The 18,228-nt window shown below is 40.8% G+C and overlaps 1 protein-coding gene across 2 annotated transcripts; it reads left to right on the forward strand.

The window, feature by feature from the left end:
• Positions 1–311: 311 nt before the first annotated feature.
• PRSS35 (serine protease 35) lies at positions 312–11,868 on the forward strand. 2 transcript variants are annotated; one of them, XM_006258407.3, is made up of 2 exons: positions 312–413; positions 5,898–11,868. In XM_006258407.3, the coding sequence occupies exon 2, from the start codon at positions 5,908–5,910 to the stop codon at positions 7,156–7,158; it is 1,251 nt and encodes a 416-aa protein (XP_006258469.1). In that variant the 5' UTR covers positions 312–413; positions 5,898–5,907; the 3' UTR covers positions 7,159–11,868. The 2 variants fall into 2 exon arrangements, with proteins under 2 accessions (XP_006258469.1, XP_059587608.1); XM_059731625.1 differs by lacking the exon at positions 312–413 and adding an exon at positions 496–1,204.
• Positions 11,869–18,228: the final 6,360 nt, after the last annotated feature.

An 18,228-nucleotide genomic window follows, 5' to 3' on the forward strand; every position in this document is an offset into this window, starting at 1 on the left:
CTAGAGAGTCTGAGTTTCTCTACATTTGCCTCAGGCTCTTCTTTCTCTCTAGCCTCTCCAAAGTGCCCGTTCTCCCGAGGCAGGAGCTGGGGAGCGCCCCGCAGGGGAGCGCTAGCCCAAGGCCGGGCTCCTCAGCGAAAGCAGCGGCGCAGGCGGGCCGGGCCGCCGGTGTTACTGCCCCGCTTGGCGCCCGCCCGCCGGAGCTGGTGTGTGGGCGCGGGCGGGCAGCGCAGGTGCGGCGGGGCCGGGCGGGGCCGGGGCATCCCCCGGGGGCAGCGGCGCCGCCCCCTCGCCCCTCCCCGCCGGGAAAGACCTGCCCGCTGCCCCGCCCGCACTCGCCACAGCGCTGAGTGGCGCCGCTGCCAGTGGAGGTGCCGGAGCGCGGATCGCCGCCCTCCCGCCCGCAGGCGCAGGTAGGAGCCGCCGCGCCCGGGGCAGCCCAGCTGGAGGATGGCGGAGAGCGGGGAGACGCGGGCCGGGGGGCAGGAGCCGGGCTTGCTCGCGTGGAGCCTCCCTCTGCCTCCGGCTCCATCAGTGCCGCGCGCGGCCCCGTCGCTGGAGGCGGCCGCCTCTGGGACCCGGGCCCGCTGCCGGGACGTGCAGCCTCCGGAGTCCAGACGAGCTCGTTTGGGGGAGGACGGCGGGGAAGGGACCATGCAAAGCTTGGCTTGAAATGTCGAAGCGGGGATTGATTTGTCTTGGGCAGAGGAGGGATCCCGCGGCCCCCCCCTTCCAGACAGCTGTCGGGCTGGAGGAGCTATCTAGCGCTTACAAATACTCCCCAAGAAGGGAGCCAGCAGAAAGCAGAACAGGTGACAAGAGTGACAACAATCTGCCTTGTGCGCAGTTAGCCTGAAACGACTACCGCTTACCTATGGGCCCTGCTCCACCGCCAGATTAAAGCTGGCTAGAAACCAGCTGTAGAGTTATTGCCCATTTGCCAGACCATAGAGCAGGTTGGCTTTTCCTAGCTGACCTTTTTATGGTGGGATGCGTGGCTGGCCAATGTTCATGGCAGAATTCACCAGTCACTTGCATCATGTATGTAAAGTGTCACAGGGGCCAAGCGGGGTTAGGTGATGCAGGCACTAAGGTGATACTGCTTGTTATTAACCACCGCCTGGGAGCACTGAGGACAGAGAGAATTCAGTGGAGCCCTGAGAATAACATCCCTCATCCTGTGGCAGGGGAGGAATGAAACGAAGTAAGTGGATATGAAAGTGACTTTCACAGTAAGGGCTAAAGGGAGTTCCTTGAACTCTGGGGACTCATTTGCATAGGAAGTGAAAGAGGCTTAGTAGTGACAGCTCCTTAGGAGCTGTTCAAGCCACCACCTGAAACAGCACCAGCAGCAGAGCTGTTTGATAAACATTTTTTCTCCTCCCTCATGAAATCTTATGAGAGAATGCAATACAGATGTTACAGATGTAAGAAAAAGCTGGGCTTTTGTGTAGTTGCCCAAGTATGCCAGGGGCCTCCAACACAAGCAGTAATGAGAGAGGTAGTTACCGAAATGTATTTGGGAAAAGTCGAAACTTAACTGTAATTACTGGTGGCAAAATTATTTGAAGTATTGAGGGGGGTGTCTGGGATGGGGAGAAACTGCAAGAAATGTTTCATTCTCTCAGGGAACAGATGCATTGGGTGGACTGGAGAAACATACGCCTGGAATGAGGAAGGGTGTAGGTCACTACTGAAATGTATTGGCAGTTGGTGGTGGGAGACACCTGGCAGAAAAGTGCCTGCCTACATATGGCTATATCCAGTCAGATTCTCCTAATGCAGGCTCATATGGCAAAAGTTTTTCTACACCTGAAAAGCCTTGGAGATATGACCATTTGTAGATCAGAGCTGTAACACTCCGTTGTTTCTAAGGATCCAGATCATATCTCAACCTAATCTTGAATTTGAGAATAAACTGAAAGTGTGTTTCCCTGCCAACAAACATGCAGTGTTTTTTTTTATAATGCATTATGATATACTGCTGATCCAGAAAGAGGAAGAGTGTAAAGATCCTAGGAACAATTGATCTATCTAGTTCTGCCATCTAGTGGCTATATTAGAGACAGACAGGTACACAATTTAATAAAATTGAAGTTAAAAGGCAATCCTCTACCTTTTGCAGGTGAAGGTTAGTTTTGTTATTTGGGAAATCTCTGATGCCTGTTTTGTAAGTTCAGGTAATGATAGATATGTCCAAGCACAGTAGCTGATTTTATAAGATTCAGGTGGAAAGCAGATGTCTCAGTTTTTCTTAAACCATGAAAATCAGCACAAGTTCAGGATAAAGACTTATAATTGTCATTAGAGCAACATTTTCTTCTATGGAGTCTCAAGGAGTCAGTGCCATTACCACTAAGTCTTGATGATTAATCTTGACACTTTATCAGAAGTTTTCTTCCTAGCACAACTTAAGTGTTCCCTCTAGCTTGTCTTCCCTTTCAAAAATAAGTGACAGACAGAAAAGCTTATTTGGAGAATGAGTAGCAGTTCCTTATTTTCAATCTAAAACAATGCTTAAAAAAGATGTTTGGTTACTACAGACTAGAACTTTTACTAAAAAACTCTACAATGCTGAGCAGCTTCAAGAATCCCAGAGCACAGACTGTACCAAACATAGCGAAGAGATAAAGCCCTGCCAGGAATCTGAGCTTTTCTTTTCTTCATGTCAAAGCTACACTTTCAAGTAAATCCCACCCAAGGGTGCTTTAATGGGAAATTTGACCCACTTCCATAAGATATAGGGACTTAAATCTGCTCACAAGTATTGAAAGTGTAGTTGGATCACATTCTAAAAACTCCCTCTAAAGTATTCAAAAACATTCTTTTTCTTCACTAAAAAAGTAATAGTGTTTGTAACTGAAAGAGTGGGATTTAGGAGGAGATGCAGAAGGGCTTCTGGTACTGAGTATCTGAAGTGGGGAGACACCTATGTCTATATAAAAGGGTGGAAAGCTCACAAGCCACAAACCTGAGATGCCAGTGTTTCAGTAGTAAAAGTTAGAAGCTTCCAGAGGGGAAGAGATCATCTTTATCCACTTGTTTCCAGCCTCTTCTCTGAAGATGCAGTTCTGTACCTTAAAAGGATCATGCTTAAAGTATCTGTGGGTACTAACTGTAACACATTTGGCAGTTAATGAGTTTAGAAAGATTACTGGTGCAATCTGGTATAGCAACTCCTATGTTTATTATTTTCATAGTATGGGCTTCTTTCAACTCCTTTAAAGGTACTTTATTTCAATTAACTTGCAGCAAACCATAAATGACTCATCATAATAGACAAAATCCTTGGCATCAAGGGCTGCTGTTACAGGGAATAAGCAGTTCATTATGGTCTTTCAAACAGGAGGAGTTCCTGAGGTCCTTGTGGCTGTGATGAGGATGGCTACAGTGAGCCACAAGACCCCACCCATTTTGTTGTAGGTTTCTATACTGGGAAGAGTTGGTTATAGCTCAGATTGGGAAGACTTCAATCATTTTATTTTAAAGACATCAGCAATGGCCTGTCCAAATTTTTTTTTTTTTGCCTGAAACTAGACTAACACAACTAACTGCCTCTCTCTCAGCATTAATAAATTGATGTCTACAGCAAGCCATTATAGGAAAACATTAAAGCATCTGGACGCTGGATTGGGAGTCCCTTTTTGATAAAATAGGGTAGGGCAATCCAGGAATGGCTTTTGTCTTGCATCTTGACAACATTCACAAGCCCTTCAATAGAGTTATGTCTGGGAACAGCTCCTCATTTGTTCAACAAATATATTGGAACACTGGTGAAATACAGCTGAAATGCACTCTCTCTCCAATATGTTTAATGTCATAGAAGATTAGTTGAATTCTGAGAAGGAAAGCACTAGGATGCCTTCATCGTTTGTGCTATTTCAACTTTAATCACATGCTGTTTTGTGCTGTGTCCTTTTATCTAGCATGTAATCAGTCATTTCCCCATTAACTGTAATGATCAATTCATATTTTGCAAACTAAAGTATAACAAGCATAAAGGAGATTTATTTTATCATTTATACTGTCAGGAGAGCACTGGTTTTTTCTCAGCCTTTTTTGACTCAAGGCACCTCCCTGAAAATGCCTGCTCTGCTTTCGCTCATTCTTTTGACTACAGAAAAATACAGCAATTCTTCTGTTGCAAAGAACTCAGACCACAACAGGTTTGAATGTATTTGACATGGTGGATTCCTATTTGAAATCTGTGGGTTTATCTTCAGAATCCTGCGTAGGTGTTTCCACACCTACCTTTGATAATGTTGTGCAGAATCCCATGATTAAGAATAATCACATTAGAGGGAACACCAGGGAATTTAACAAAACACTTGTTCTTAAATTACTTGGTTTTTAAGCTTTACATACCTACAGGCATTGCATGCATTAGGACTTATGTACTGCTGTACAAAAGGGTACACAAATAAAGCAGAACTCTCCAAGTGGCAAGAGCCAGTGTTTCACATATTTTAGGGATCAAATACAGCCACAGAATAAGGTTGATGTTATAATAAAGGTATCATACATAATTCAGGAGGATCTGAGTCCAAATTGCTGGTTGTGCCAAAGACTTTCTGTGTGTTCTTGGGAAGGTAACTCAGTCTCTCAGTGCCTCAGTTCTTCATGTTTAACTGGGGGACAATATTGCATTTTTATCTTTTCTGCTTAGAACAGTGGTTCTTAACCAGGGTGTTATAGCACCCTGGGGTGCCTTGATCTTTTCAAGGGTGCCACAGGTTGTGTCACAATGTTAGTACAGTTAGGTGTGCAAAAATGATTCACAAGATAAAACCAAAGATTTCAAATAGGAATCCATAGAGTTAAACGCATCCCGACCTTTCTGTGTGCTTTGCAGCAGAATTGCTCTATTTTTGCGCATGCAAGAAAAAAAACCAACTATGAACTGGTAGTTTGCAAGGGATGTCTTTAGTTTAAAAAGGGTGAAAAGGACTGATTTAAAAATGTATGCTCTTTATGTACCTAGTTATCTATGTAGTTTAATGGAAAGTCCATCTTAATCAAGCCATCTTGGTATAACTGGAAAACAAATATATATTAACTGTAGCTAAAGGAAGTTTAATTTAGGGCCTCATTTATGGACGGGCTACCCTACTGTGTATCCCATAATATACCTTGCAAACTCTCTATTTTCTCCCTTCTTGATATGACCCCCAGTTGTGTCTGAAGCTTCACTGCATCTTGTGACTCTTACTCAGACAAGAAAAGCCAAAGAGCAGAACAGAAACAAATCATTTCCACCAAAAAAAGAGAGAGAGGAGGGCAGTCAGGGAATTTTTCTCTGCCATTGCATACTGGCATCAGAACTGGGATGGCTTATGTGTCTAGATAGGTTGCTTAGACTCAAGATGGTCTCATTGGACATGATACTACTGTAAAAGCATTTTTAGCTTGAAATTAGCTAGACTTAAGTTAGGCTCTTTACTTTTCCAAGTGGTCTTTTTAAAAGGCATTTGGCAAAGATTTTGCATTCATTTAGATATTTTCTGAATTTCTGCAGTTACACTGAATTGTCATGAGCCATGCGTGCAAGTAGTAGTTAGATAGAGGCACTTTTTAGTAGATTTCAAATGTGTCAAATCTATCTCGACTACCTATACCATGGCTTCATGCTTAACAGACAACACACATCAAGGAAAGGGGATTAGGTCCTTAAAATGCCACTTCTAAGATTACTGTTGCTGTACAGGCATAACTGTTTACTGTTTAATGAAGATGAAAAATAGAATTACACAAGAAAATCAAAATAAGGTGAAAGTGGATAAAGATTTGAGAGTTCATGTTTATATCATAACCACAAAGTTAATGTTTTGCCCCGGTGAGCTAGATGTAAATATTGTGCAGTTTATATTCCTAAAATATTCTCTGTTTTCCCATTGTAGAGCAAAACATATGGATACAATGGAACATATATTACTGCTACTCATGTTTTCCATTCCTATTATCAGTCTCACCAATGGAGCAGAAACGGAACAAGATTTCACTTGGCACTTAAAGAAGGTACCTCAGATTGTGAGCGAGAGAACTTTGTCCCTTGATAGTCCTAAATTCGAAGCAACAACCAAATTAGAGCTGAAGAGAGTGTGTGGAATTGAGTGCCAAAGGAAACTTCCAGTGCCGAGTCTGTCTGACTTGAAGGATTTCCTCTCCTATGAGACTGTTTTTGAGAATGGCACACGGACCCTGACTCAAGTAAATGTCTTGGGCCTAACATCTGATCAAGCTCAAAACACCAACACAAGAATGTCCTTAAGAAGAAAGAGGCAGATATATGGAACAGACAGTAGATTCAGCATCTCTGACAAGAAGTTTATGACTAACTTCCCATTCAGCACAGCTGTGAAGATCTCCACCGGCTGCAGCGGAATTCTCATTTCCCCCAACCATGTTCTAACAGCTGCTCACTGTGTGCACAATGGCAAAGATTATGTCAAGGGCAGCAAAAAGCTGAGGGTAGGATTGCTAAAGGAGGGTTCCAAAGGCAGTGGCAAGAAACGCAAAGGTGCTAATAGGAGTAAGAGAGAAATTTCTGAGGTCAGAGATGACGGGGTGGATGGCACAGAACAAAAGCCAGGTTCCAAAGGTGGTGGTAGAAAACAAAAGTCAACTGGGAGGGGTCAGAGAACCTCAAAGGGTAAATCTTCCTTCCAGTGGACCAGGGTAAAGAGTACCCAGATCCCCAAAGGCTGGTTAAAAGGCAAAAATGGTGATGTTTCCCTCGATTACGATTATGCTGTTCTTGAGCTCAAGCGCCCACACAAAAGGAAATATATGGAGCTGGGAATCAGCCCAACAATCAAAATGATGCCTGGTAGTATGATCCATTTCTCAGGTTTTGATAATGATCGATCTGGGCAGCTAGTCTATAGATTTTGTAGTATATCTGATGAATCCAGTGATCTTTTCTACCAGTACTGTGATGCTGAGCCTGGTTCTACTGGATCTGGAATCTATCTTCGCCTTAAAGAGCCAGACAAAAAGAAATGGAAGCGCAAGATTATTGCAATTTACTCAGGTCATCAGTGGGTAGATGTCAATGGCGCACAGCAGGATTATAACGTAGCAGTACGAATTACTCCTCTCAAATATGCCCAGATTTGCTTCTGGATACATGGGAACGATGACAATTGCACACAAGGTTGATAAAAACTGAAACTGTTCTCTGGCACTGACAGTGTAAATCTGCCCTAAATGTTATTAGAAGAGCATCAGAGCATCACCCTATACCAGGACGTATTTGAACTTGAAGCATGCAAGTAATATTTTCATATATTGAGTACTGCTACCCTTCAATTGGTAGAATTATTTTTAATTGTCTAGTAAATCAACTTTAAATATGCACTTGAAATTCAAAACTGTACTTTGTTTAAATTTGTGATACATTCACATAGTTCAAATTAAAAGACAACAAGTTGGTGGGGTCAATTTTTCTAATATACTTAAAATTTCTCAAACTGGTACTATTAAACGTGTATTTTTTCAATTGACTTGCTTTACTCAGGGTTCCATTCCAACAAGTTCCATGTACTTATTGTACTGTATGTGCAGAATTATCTTAATTGTGAAACATTGAAGTAAGACCAAACTAATGATGGTTAGTTTTCACTGAAGATCGTACTTCTACACTGAGATGCAGCAGTCTAGTTCATGTTGGATGCCATGGATGGTATGACCGGTGATAGAGCACTCTAGAATATACCCTGTTCATATGCTCTCCTTCTAAAGCATTCACTCCTGCCACTGTTGCAGGCAGGATACTGGGCTAGACGGACTATTGGTCTGACCCAGCATGGCACTTGTTTTTGACTTGGGAAATTCTTTTTCAAGGTTGCCTTGCAAAGACTTTTGTGGGAATTCTGAATTTCTGTGGGGGATACTCAGACCTAACACCAGAAAGTTCATTCCATTGTTTGCTAAAATAACAAAAAGAGGTTAGTGAATGTAGGAGTTCCCCTGCTAAGGATAAAGAGAAACCATCAGGGTATAATCTAATGCCTGGAAGTCTAGTTTAAGAAACTATACACATCTGGGAAATATTAAGCATGCATCTTTTCATTTTAGTTGGTTAGCTCCACATTTGCAGGCCAGATGCAGTCCATAGGTGTAGGTTGCCAACTCTCATGCAATTGCCTTTATTAAAAAATGGCTGTTGACAACAATTTGAAAGAAAGAGCAAATATGGCTGCAAACGATAGCTTTTGGGTGGTCAGCATTTTAATAGGTTCTGTAATTACTTCTGTAAGTGTTCAGACTTTATAAATAAGCTTCACAGTGTATCAGCCTGGGAGCTGGAAAGCAATATTTTGGTTTGTCATCATACAGTTTAATCAGATCCTACTCTGATCTTATAAAAAAAAAAAATAGAGATAAACAAAAATAATCCTTCCATGCCAAATCATGTCAAAATCACCTACTGAAATGGAAGCGACCAGTCCTGTAAATAGAATAGATTTATTGTTAGGTAGCAACCATGCTAATAAAATAATGCGTGTGTTTGCTGTTACTAAACTACACAGTTAAAAGAAAAGGTACCTCTATCAAGTGATTTTGATGGTTTAAAGTTTGTATATAAGCATCACTAACATTTTTTGCTATCGAGTATGCTTAATTGCTACACATGCAACCTTATTTTATTTGTTACACAGAGACTTTGAAAAACCCAAAGTTTCAGGATGCTAGTTTAACATAATAATGTAAAATGAAAATGCCTATATCAGGCCATTTGCATTTGGTTTTATTACTGCTATTCAATATTTCCGTATTTAATGTGCTGTGATATTTTGCTTGTATTGACCAAACTTCGATTTCTCTCAGTTGAATTTCTCTCAAGTTGAAGAATGTGTAATGAGATTTTTTAAAGATATTTTGATTTGCTGTATCTTTAAAACATACTTATAATGTGTTTTCATGAAGTAAGTTTTTTTAAATCCATTAGTTTATCATTTTCAACTATACATAAAATCTGGCACGTTTTGTTTGCAAGGTGACGTTTTTGCCTCTATAGTAGCAAAGTATGAACCTTTAATGTCTGGTTCTCTATAATAATCAAAACCTGTTTGACATTTTGTGGTATTTTATTAAACTGAAAGCACTGCACTTTAATATGCATATTTAAAATTTAGGCCATTTCTGCAAGACACTTAAATTTAACTTCATTTACATGTCTGTTGCCTGTTTCTGTAAATATTTAATCAATAAGTTGAAAAAAAGATACTGCAGGCACAGTTAAACATTAATGACATCATACTTTGTTTTACTATCTCTAATGATCATTATTTCTTGATTAAAAATAATATAAAATCACCTCTGGCCAGTATTTGCCTCTTGTACCCTAAAATGACTGGGCTACACTATCTTTTAGAAAGCTCTATAATGCCTCTGGAATACATTTTAAAATAAATATTCTAACAATAATACCAAAACCTTTGCTGCTGTAAATCAACATAGCAACGATGACCAACTAGGAGTTCTACTAGCTGCTGATCTGATTTCCCCCCCCAAAAAATAAAACAAACCAGTCTATCGAAAATTAATGTTGACAACTTGATTCCTTGTTTTGGTCAGGCTGAAAGTCAGGAAAAAGATAAGAACAGCAAAAAAAGAGATGCTAACAGACATATATTGATTTTGTTATTATAAACATCTGCCATGCTACCATTTGCATGTTCCAAGCATCTGCCGCCTCAATGTAATATTCCCTTACCTAGCATAAATGCACACACATCTTTATAGGACAAATAGTAGAATGAGTATTTTCAAATGACTATACAGTAATACATCAGAACCATCTTCATATATGTCCACATTTGGTGTAAGCAGGTACCATTTCATTGGACCAGGAGTCACACCAGGATCAAATTATAATAATAGCTCTAGAGTCGATCAGTAGCACAGATAGGAAAGATGTGGATGGCCAAAATATTGCTTTCTGCTGTGCCCTAATACCATAAAATATTAAAAGCCATCATTGAACATTACAGACTGAAACAAGGTCAAGTGGGTTTTCACATTAATCTGCATAAACCAAAAAGATCGATGGAGTGTGGAGTTGGCAATGATGGTAAATAAAACAAGTATCCCTCAGCTTGTAAGAGCTTTTTTAGTACAAAGCTGGCACCTGTTAAAATTGTTTCTAATTCAAATTCAGATGCTCTTTAAATGGAGGCAACAGATCTGAATTTGACTTGTAAACTGTATGTTTCAGAACTCATGAGCACCTGGCCCAAATTTTGGCAGAACATCAACCATGACCTGCTAAGAGGCTTCTATCCCTCTGAAGAAGTGGGCTACTCATTACTTGTATTTATTTAGTACTAATGCTTTCTTTTTAGGAGCTGCTCAGTCTGCTCTAATGGACCTATTACAGCAACTTTCTGCCTGGCTTTAGGGAGAAGAAGAATCCTTCTCAACTTGCCTTTCTGTGAGGGGTGACAGGCGCTTTATAAAGATGAAACAATAACTTTTGGTGATAACAATGAACATTCTGGAACAAATGCAAACAAGCTAATGACTGCAGACTTTTGAATGTGCAACATGTTTTCCACTTTGAGAAGTCCCATTGAAGTCAAACTGACTACTTGGTGTGTAAAGTTTAGCATGTGCTTAAGGCTTTGCAGGACTGCAGCCCAAGCGTATATAGACTTAAAGCAGTGGTATTCAACTTTTTGGTTCCGTGGGCCAGATAAGTGACATGGGGCCAGTCCACAGGTCAGACTGGACTCCACACTGCCTATGCCCAGCCCTACACCACACTGCTCAGCTTTAACTGGCCCTGCACAGCCCTCACTGACTCCACAAACTCATGCTATCTGGTCTCTGGGGTTCCCACTGGGACCAGAAATTTGACAGCAGGGGAGAGGCAATTAGCTGCCACCAAATTTTTTGGATACGTGGGGAGCCCCAGGGACAGATAACATGGCCCTGACAAACACACTCTAAGTTAGCAGCATTATTGTTTTTTACATAATTTTACCAATGCTTAAAATGAATCCCATCTCAAAGAGTCTGTTATTTAAGATTAACAGGATATAAATCCGCTGATATGACTCTACTATGACAAAAATCACTGAATAGAAAATGAATTTCTTTATAAGAAAACATGGAAATATTGCTGAGAAAGAGAGAAGCTTTTTTGCTTTTAAGAAATCAATGCTCAATTTAATAGAAACAAATAATAAATTCAGCAATTAATAAGGGAAGAGCAAGAAGAGCAAGCTGGTGTTATAGAGGGATTCAAGGAAGGACACTTGATACACAGATGTTCCAAGCAAACTGGCTGGCATGAAGAGCAACAGCTGTAGTTAAGATAGAGAGGGTAGAGAGAAGTGTGAGGATCAAGAAATCCTGGAGGAAGCAGGTAAAAAACATAGGGCTATAAATTAATATTGCATAGAATTATGTAAAATTGCATAGAAATCTTACTTTACTGTTAAATAATTGTCAGTTCCTGCTGGCCTCAAGCAAAAACATGGGGTGCAAGTGCAAGTTCTAGGAGTCAGCAGGGACCACTAAGAAATTCTAGACCCCAATCTCAGTCCTTACATGCAGTTTCATGGAAGTCAACACAACTACTTTTCTTCATAAATTGTACTTGTATTATAGTGTCAGGCCACATAGGAAACATCTGATCTGAGAGACTGACAGAAAGCATGGGGAATACAAACCCTTCAACCATAGGATGCATAATAAATGGAGGGAATTTCTGTCAGTTGGTAATTTTTTCAACATGGCATATTGTTACAGTTCTGATAAAGCTTGTTCTCTGTCAAATGACGAACCTGAAGTTTTCAGTTATTATTGCCTTTTATTGCCTGTACCTTGAATTCTAGCTAATAAACACTTTCAAATACTTCAGATTTCGGTTGGATGTATGTGTTGAAATGTAACTGGATACTTTTTATTTAAAAATACTGCATGTCACTTTAATAATACATGTCTGCTGGTTTTTAACATATGTTTTACATAATATATTTTATCCAGAGATGCCAGTTATTTTTATCTAGAAATGCCAGGATTAAAGGCTGACTGCAACATAAATTTTAAGAGTATTGTTCAACTGAAAGCCTGAAATTACACATTAAGCTCTAAGGATGTGGAAGTCAATCTGAGTTGTGTTGAGCTATTTTTATTTCCCACAGCTGTTTTCTCCCAATGTTAAATTACACTCTGGTTAAAAACAAAAAGAATCACTAGCCTTGTGCTGTAGCTTTTTATCTTCTGCAAAATGCAGATTTGAGTCAGGATTCATTTTTCTTTTCTAAAGAGTAGGAGCAAAAAACCCTAGAGAAGCTGTGTTTTGTACATATTCAAAGTGACAGGTGAATATACAAACTCATGTGAATGCACACGTATTTCTTATAAATCAAGACCTTACACACACACAAGGCAATATGCATGTTGTATTAGAAATATGGTCTACATTTTTCCCTCTTTGTTTTCTATGTTGATGCAACAAAATTTTATGAATGTAATAGTTTGGTAGTAAGCAGCCCTTTGGAATTCTTTAAAAAGTAAAAATTTCTGGAAGTATTTAGATGCAAATATTAGCTTTAGCATGCTCTTCAGTTACATACAAGAACAGTGATACACCTTTTGTTTGTAATACTAAATTCATGGCATAAAAGTGCAAGTATTTACAATTATCCATCTTTCTTTGTAAACTGAAATGATCAGTAAATGGAACAGAAGAACCCACAGGATAACCAACAGCTTATTTATTCACCAGCAAAAGATTCACTTAATTCCCTCTTTCTGGTATCATTAGCTTGTTTTTATCTCAAAAGACTCTAGGTAATGTGTGAGGTGTTCACAATATATAGCATTTGCCTCACTCAGCTCAAATCAGACAATTTTGTCACTTTTATCACCAGGAGTGAGTTAAAGTTGAGAAGAGACTGCACCACTGTAATTAACACCTATACTTTGTCTAAACAGCAGTCTCTCGAACAGGTTTAATCTTTTTCATGTTTACTAATTTTTAAGCTTGTGTCATGATAGTGACTAATAACAGCCACTGACCTGGGAACATTGCTTTCCTGATATTTAGGATGCAGTACAATGATATGGTTTATTGGTCACATACAATTATATGATTTACTGTCAAGGGCCTCTAATTTTAGAAGATACTGAGAGCTTTATAACAATCATTAAAATATTATTAAAGTACAAGAAGTGACTACTAGATGCCTTGTTTCTCATTTGCAGATCACATTTTCTGCTACGGTAGTAATTTTCCATGTAACATTCTCAGAAAACATTGAACAAGAATCTAAGCTAGACTTTCTTTCAGGCAGCCTATTTAGCCTTCTTTGCCTGCTTTTCCATTCCCTTTCTCTATTGTCCATCCCCAAATTCATGGAGTACATTCTAACTTCAGATCTTCTTAATCAAATACAAGGCAAAAAGAAGCAGAAAAATGTGGTCAGTGTTTAGCACATTAAAGCAATACACACTCCAAAGGTGATAAAGAACAGTCACCGGCAGGAAGGGAAACCAGGATTGCTAAACAGCAAAATACACAGTACCTTATTTTCAAAGTGTTGTACTTCAGGAGACAAAGCTGTTTTTCCACGGAGATACAAGAGAGCTAATACAAGCTTTTATATCCCCAGCATCTATGCTGAGAAAAAATTCTAGAAAAAAAGTTTTGTCTCCCAGCATGAAGCTTCCTAGCTTGTAAAGACAAGTCAACTCAGCTGTCTAGACTGCTCATAATTTAAACAGTGATGCATGTGGCAAAAAACCCTTTATCTTTGATTAAATGAATCATAAAAGATATGAAGAAAACCCCACATATTGATATATGTTGTGCTCCATTTATAGCAGTGCAATTCTTTTTTATATGGGTTCTTCTGCCACTCTATGGCTCCATCTACACATTACGCTTAAGATGTGATTAACCAGTTAATCACCTCAAGTTGTGACCCAGCCACACATTCAATCAATGAATAGCGTGATAAAAAAAAACAAAACAAGGAATAAGCCACAAAGTTCTTTCACAAAAACGTGGAATAACTTTGTGGCTTCTTCTTAGCATTAATTGAATATATGGCCAGGTGTTCCCTATGGCTGGGAGCCCCATCAGGTGACAGGACTCCCAGCCACAGGGGTCCACCACCCACAGGGACTCCCAACCACAGGGATGCACCACACGCTGCCACAGCTGCAAGTCAGCTGTGAGACTTGCTGCCATGGCAGTGCATGGGGCACTCTCCTGGCTGTGGGCCCCAAGCAGCTGGAGCTTGCTACTTGCCAGCTCAGGGGCAGCCTGGGATCATGATCCCAGGCTCCCCCTGCACCAGCAATAAGGCATGATTGGATCTGATGCTGGATCCTACAGTCATGCCTCCTCCCATACACATGTGGCATGGCAGGAGGCACAATTGTGTCGATTGTGCATCAGATTCTATCACCCATTTATTGAACGTCTGGCAGGGGCGTAATCAATGCAGAATCTGAGCTCTTTTCAGCAATGTAATAAGCTACAGGTTTCCCTTGCTTTATGCTGTATGTGTGTTCCTGGAAAATGGTGCATAACTTAAATTTGCATAAAGGGAGCCCACTGTACAATGTAACAAATAGGGGTATGTGCCAAGACCTCAACTGTACTGACCCCCAGACCCATTTCTACCACTTTTACAAGACAATTTTGGTACTCACCAACAGCAGACAGTACACACAAGCACAAGGTGATGGTGAATGTTTAGTTGGTGTGAAGAGAGGGTGGTGAAGGGTCTTCAGTGTCAGACTCCACATCACTGGTGGACCAGGGAGATGGGTAGGAGATAAGCTAGCGGGATGCTTAGAAGCCATAATGGGGATGGCAACTACAGCAACATGTGTTGCAGACAGCGAGCGAGGAGCACAGATCCACACAGGAGAAAATATTTTGGTGCGTATCACTCCCACAATTCACTGCACAAAGCAGCTGACTACAGGCTTCCACCACACTGATCACATAAAAGTGAATTTACCTCACATATAACAAATTTCTGGTATAAAAAGGGTGTTTGCATAAGAGTGAATTTGCACATACAGAACCTGCATAAAGTGAGGGAAACCTGTACATGTCTACATGTCACGTATGGTTTGTTCTCCTTCATCTTCTCCATAGAGAGGCGATTATATATGGTGCTATTGCATGTGTTGCTATAAACATTTGCAACAACCATGTTCTTCACAAACAGCTGACAGTATGCAGGCACTTCCAAATACAGGGTCAAAGTTTTAAAGCAACACAGATTTTGTTTTTGACTGTTGTTTATTCTTTCTTTTAGGGTTATTTCTACTTTCTCTCTTTTTGTAATAAATTTCTTTCTATAAAAACAATGTTGTCATATATATGGGTGGAGGTTAAGATATCCTTTTAGATGTAGTGGCATGAAGTTTAGGTCAGGTTTAGAAAAATATTGGAGTTGTCAGACATGAGCAAATATTGAATAAATACTTAGCTAAAACCCCATCTTTTTTCTGAGTGAAGCTTATAGTGATTTTTTTCCATTATATAACTGTTAATACATTTACAATATGTATACATTTACCACACATCAGAGGCACAGAAACAGTTGTTTAAAAGAAGAAAAATGAAAAGGAAGGAATATTTTTATCAAGTAAGAAGGCAACACAAAAAGCGCTGCTTTATACTGCATCCAAAAAATCCCATCTTGTAATCATTGCTTAGGCAAAAGTTCTAAGTCATATGCAACGGGCCATCCGAAGGCCATGCAGGGGCTCTCTGTACATTGGCAATTTTCGCCCCAACAACTAAACATAGTCTGAGCAAATTAAAAAAAAAAAATGAATATAACGTTTAAGCATTCTGAGTGAAGGCCATCTCCTATTAAGTGCTTAACCCCCTCATCTCCCTGCAACTCTAGTAGTGGTTACCAGGCCCAAGTCTTTGTGGATCTGGGCATCAGTTACTTTCTACTTATGTCTTCACTTCCAATACTCTCAGTCCATGGTTCCTTCTCTGCCCAACTGTATAATCCTGCCTCAGTCTGCAGACTGCTGTATGGAATAACTTTAATTTGTTTCTCTACCTCATCAACTCATCTGTGTTTCATTTCCTAGGTGAAGACATCCATCATGCCTGCTTGCTTGTACTTCTTGGATTCTCTTTTGCTCTGTTAATTAATAGAACTATAAATCAATTTGCTAAATTGTTACTTCTGTAATACTATTTCATGTGAAATTAGATTTTACTTTCCTGTTCCTACAAAATATTTATCTTGCATCTAAAATAAATAAAACAAACAAGTAGGAGAGATGCAGGGGAATTGAATTTCACTTTTCTAGAAGAGACCATTTAAACACCATGAAACATACATACATATAAATACACACACACACACAAATTATATAATATATATATATAAGCACTGACTTAAATAATATATATAACCCACCAAGGGGAAAAGCAGCAAATAACAACATTTATATTTTAAAAAACAATTTTTTGCAATAAAATGGGAGAATTTTTTCAGAGACTGAGTAAATGTAAACAGGCTGTTGGGCCAGAGATCCATCATGTATTATATGCTACAAAAAAACAGAAGGCAGCAGCTGTTCAGAGCATGTCAAGTCAAAAAAGCATCCTGACAATTCATCAGAAGTTGTTCTTTCTTTAAATCATGACCAAACCTAAGACTTCCTCAGAGAACTTAACTCCCATGCAGGGCCCTTTGGCCACCTCTAGGCAATTGGGTTGTGCTTAGATAAGTTTACCTGGATTAATTATCTTGCTGCTTAAAAAAAAAGTTCATACACTGGAAGGCAGAGCAGTAATGGAGCCTAAAACTAGCTTGTGGTCTTCCAGAGACAGGGAGTGCAATGGTGAATTTACTTTGTTGATGATTCACTAATCCCACAACCCACTGTAATAGGAGGAAGAGTATTTTATGTGCTTGTCTCTCCTGCTCATTCCAGCAGTAAGAAAGCACTACTTAAAACAGTGGTTCCCAAACTGTGGGTCACTACCCCAAAGGGGGTTGCAAGAGCAGCGGATGTGGTCATGGTGCAGTGCTCTCTCCTGCGCCAGGTCCTGCCCACTGGGCTGCAGAGGCCCGGGGGAAGGGCAGCAGGGTGGGGAGCCCCAAGCCCGTAGTGGGCAGCCTGCATCCTCCCCCCAATGGGCTCTACTCTGACTGTGCTGCCTGCAGGGGGGCAGGGAGGGACAGGGGTGTGGTGGGCAGGGAGCCAGGCTCTGTGCTCCAGCCTTGGCAGCTGCTGCTTCCTGCAGGTGGCATCTGGGGATCAGGCATTGCTGGGGTGGGGGGCAGGGAGCCCTGGGCCCCGGCCCTGGGGCACCTGGGGAGAGTAGGGGGCTGAGGATTTGGAATGAGGGGCACCAGCAGGGCCAGAGGATTGTGTGGCTACGAGTTGGGAGTGAGGGGCCATGCTGAGGAAATGGGGTCATAAATGGGGCCATGGTGAGGAAAAGTTTGAGAAGCATTGACTTAAAACATCAAAACAGCTCCAGTGATACAAGAGTTTCACAAATTCCATTAAGAAACTTAATCCTGGAACAGCTATCCACCCATATCAGCTTCACTAGTATATATTCAACATATCAGATAATTACTTCTGAACTTAATTGATCTGTTCAATAAACCACAAAGTTCTGTTTTTTTAAAAAGAAATCATTTGGCAGTTGAAGATGCACTGGTCTACAGGCACCTTGATGCCAGAGCAGCGTTGGTCACTGCAGTAGGATAGAGAACCCGGTAGGCCTGAGCATAGTTATAGCTAGTGGCTTATGTTTATGTGGTAGCCAAGAGGCTGGTGTTTATGTTACTGTTTGTGTTTGCTATTGGTTACACCGGTGGTTTGGGAGAGGCTATTAGGGGATGGAGGAGGCCTCATAGGGGACTTACAATAGTGTGGGGACCCCAGCGTCAGTGAGGGCGCTGCATACGGGGTACATAGACCCCAGCCCCAGAGAGGGGCAGTTGAGAAGACCCTGGAGCGAAGGGCACAGAAAGAGAGAAATGGGACTGGAGAGCCTGAGCGCTAGAGAGGGTGCAAACAGAGAGGCCTAACAACGGCTATTACATCTGCGAGGCTTGGGGCGTGGTATTGGGGAAGTAGGAGCCACGCATAGCCCATAAGGCTGAGGAGTACAGAAAACACACTACAGTAGAAGAAATAGAGGTGACAGGACAACCGTGGCCAAGAAGAAGGAAGGCAGCCTCCCTATAAAAATAAATACAATCA

Source organism: Alligator mississippiensis, chromosome 1, assembly GCF_030867095.1.
Source record: "Alligator mississippiensis isolate rAllMis1 chromosome 1, rAllMis1, whole genome shotgun sequence".
NCBI lineage: Eukaryota > Metazoa > Chordata > Crocodylia > Alligatoridae > Alligator > Alligator mississippiensis.

Coding starts and splice junctions, on each gene's coding strand:
- PRSS35 (XM_006258407.3), top strand. CDS start 5,908: ATGGATACAATGGAACATATATTACTGCTACTCATGTTTTCCATTCCT.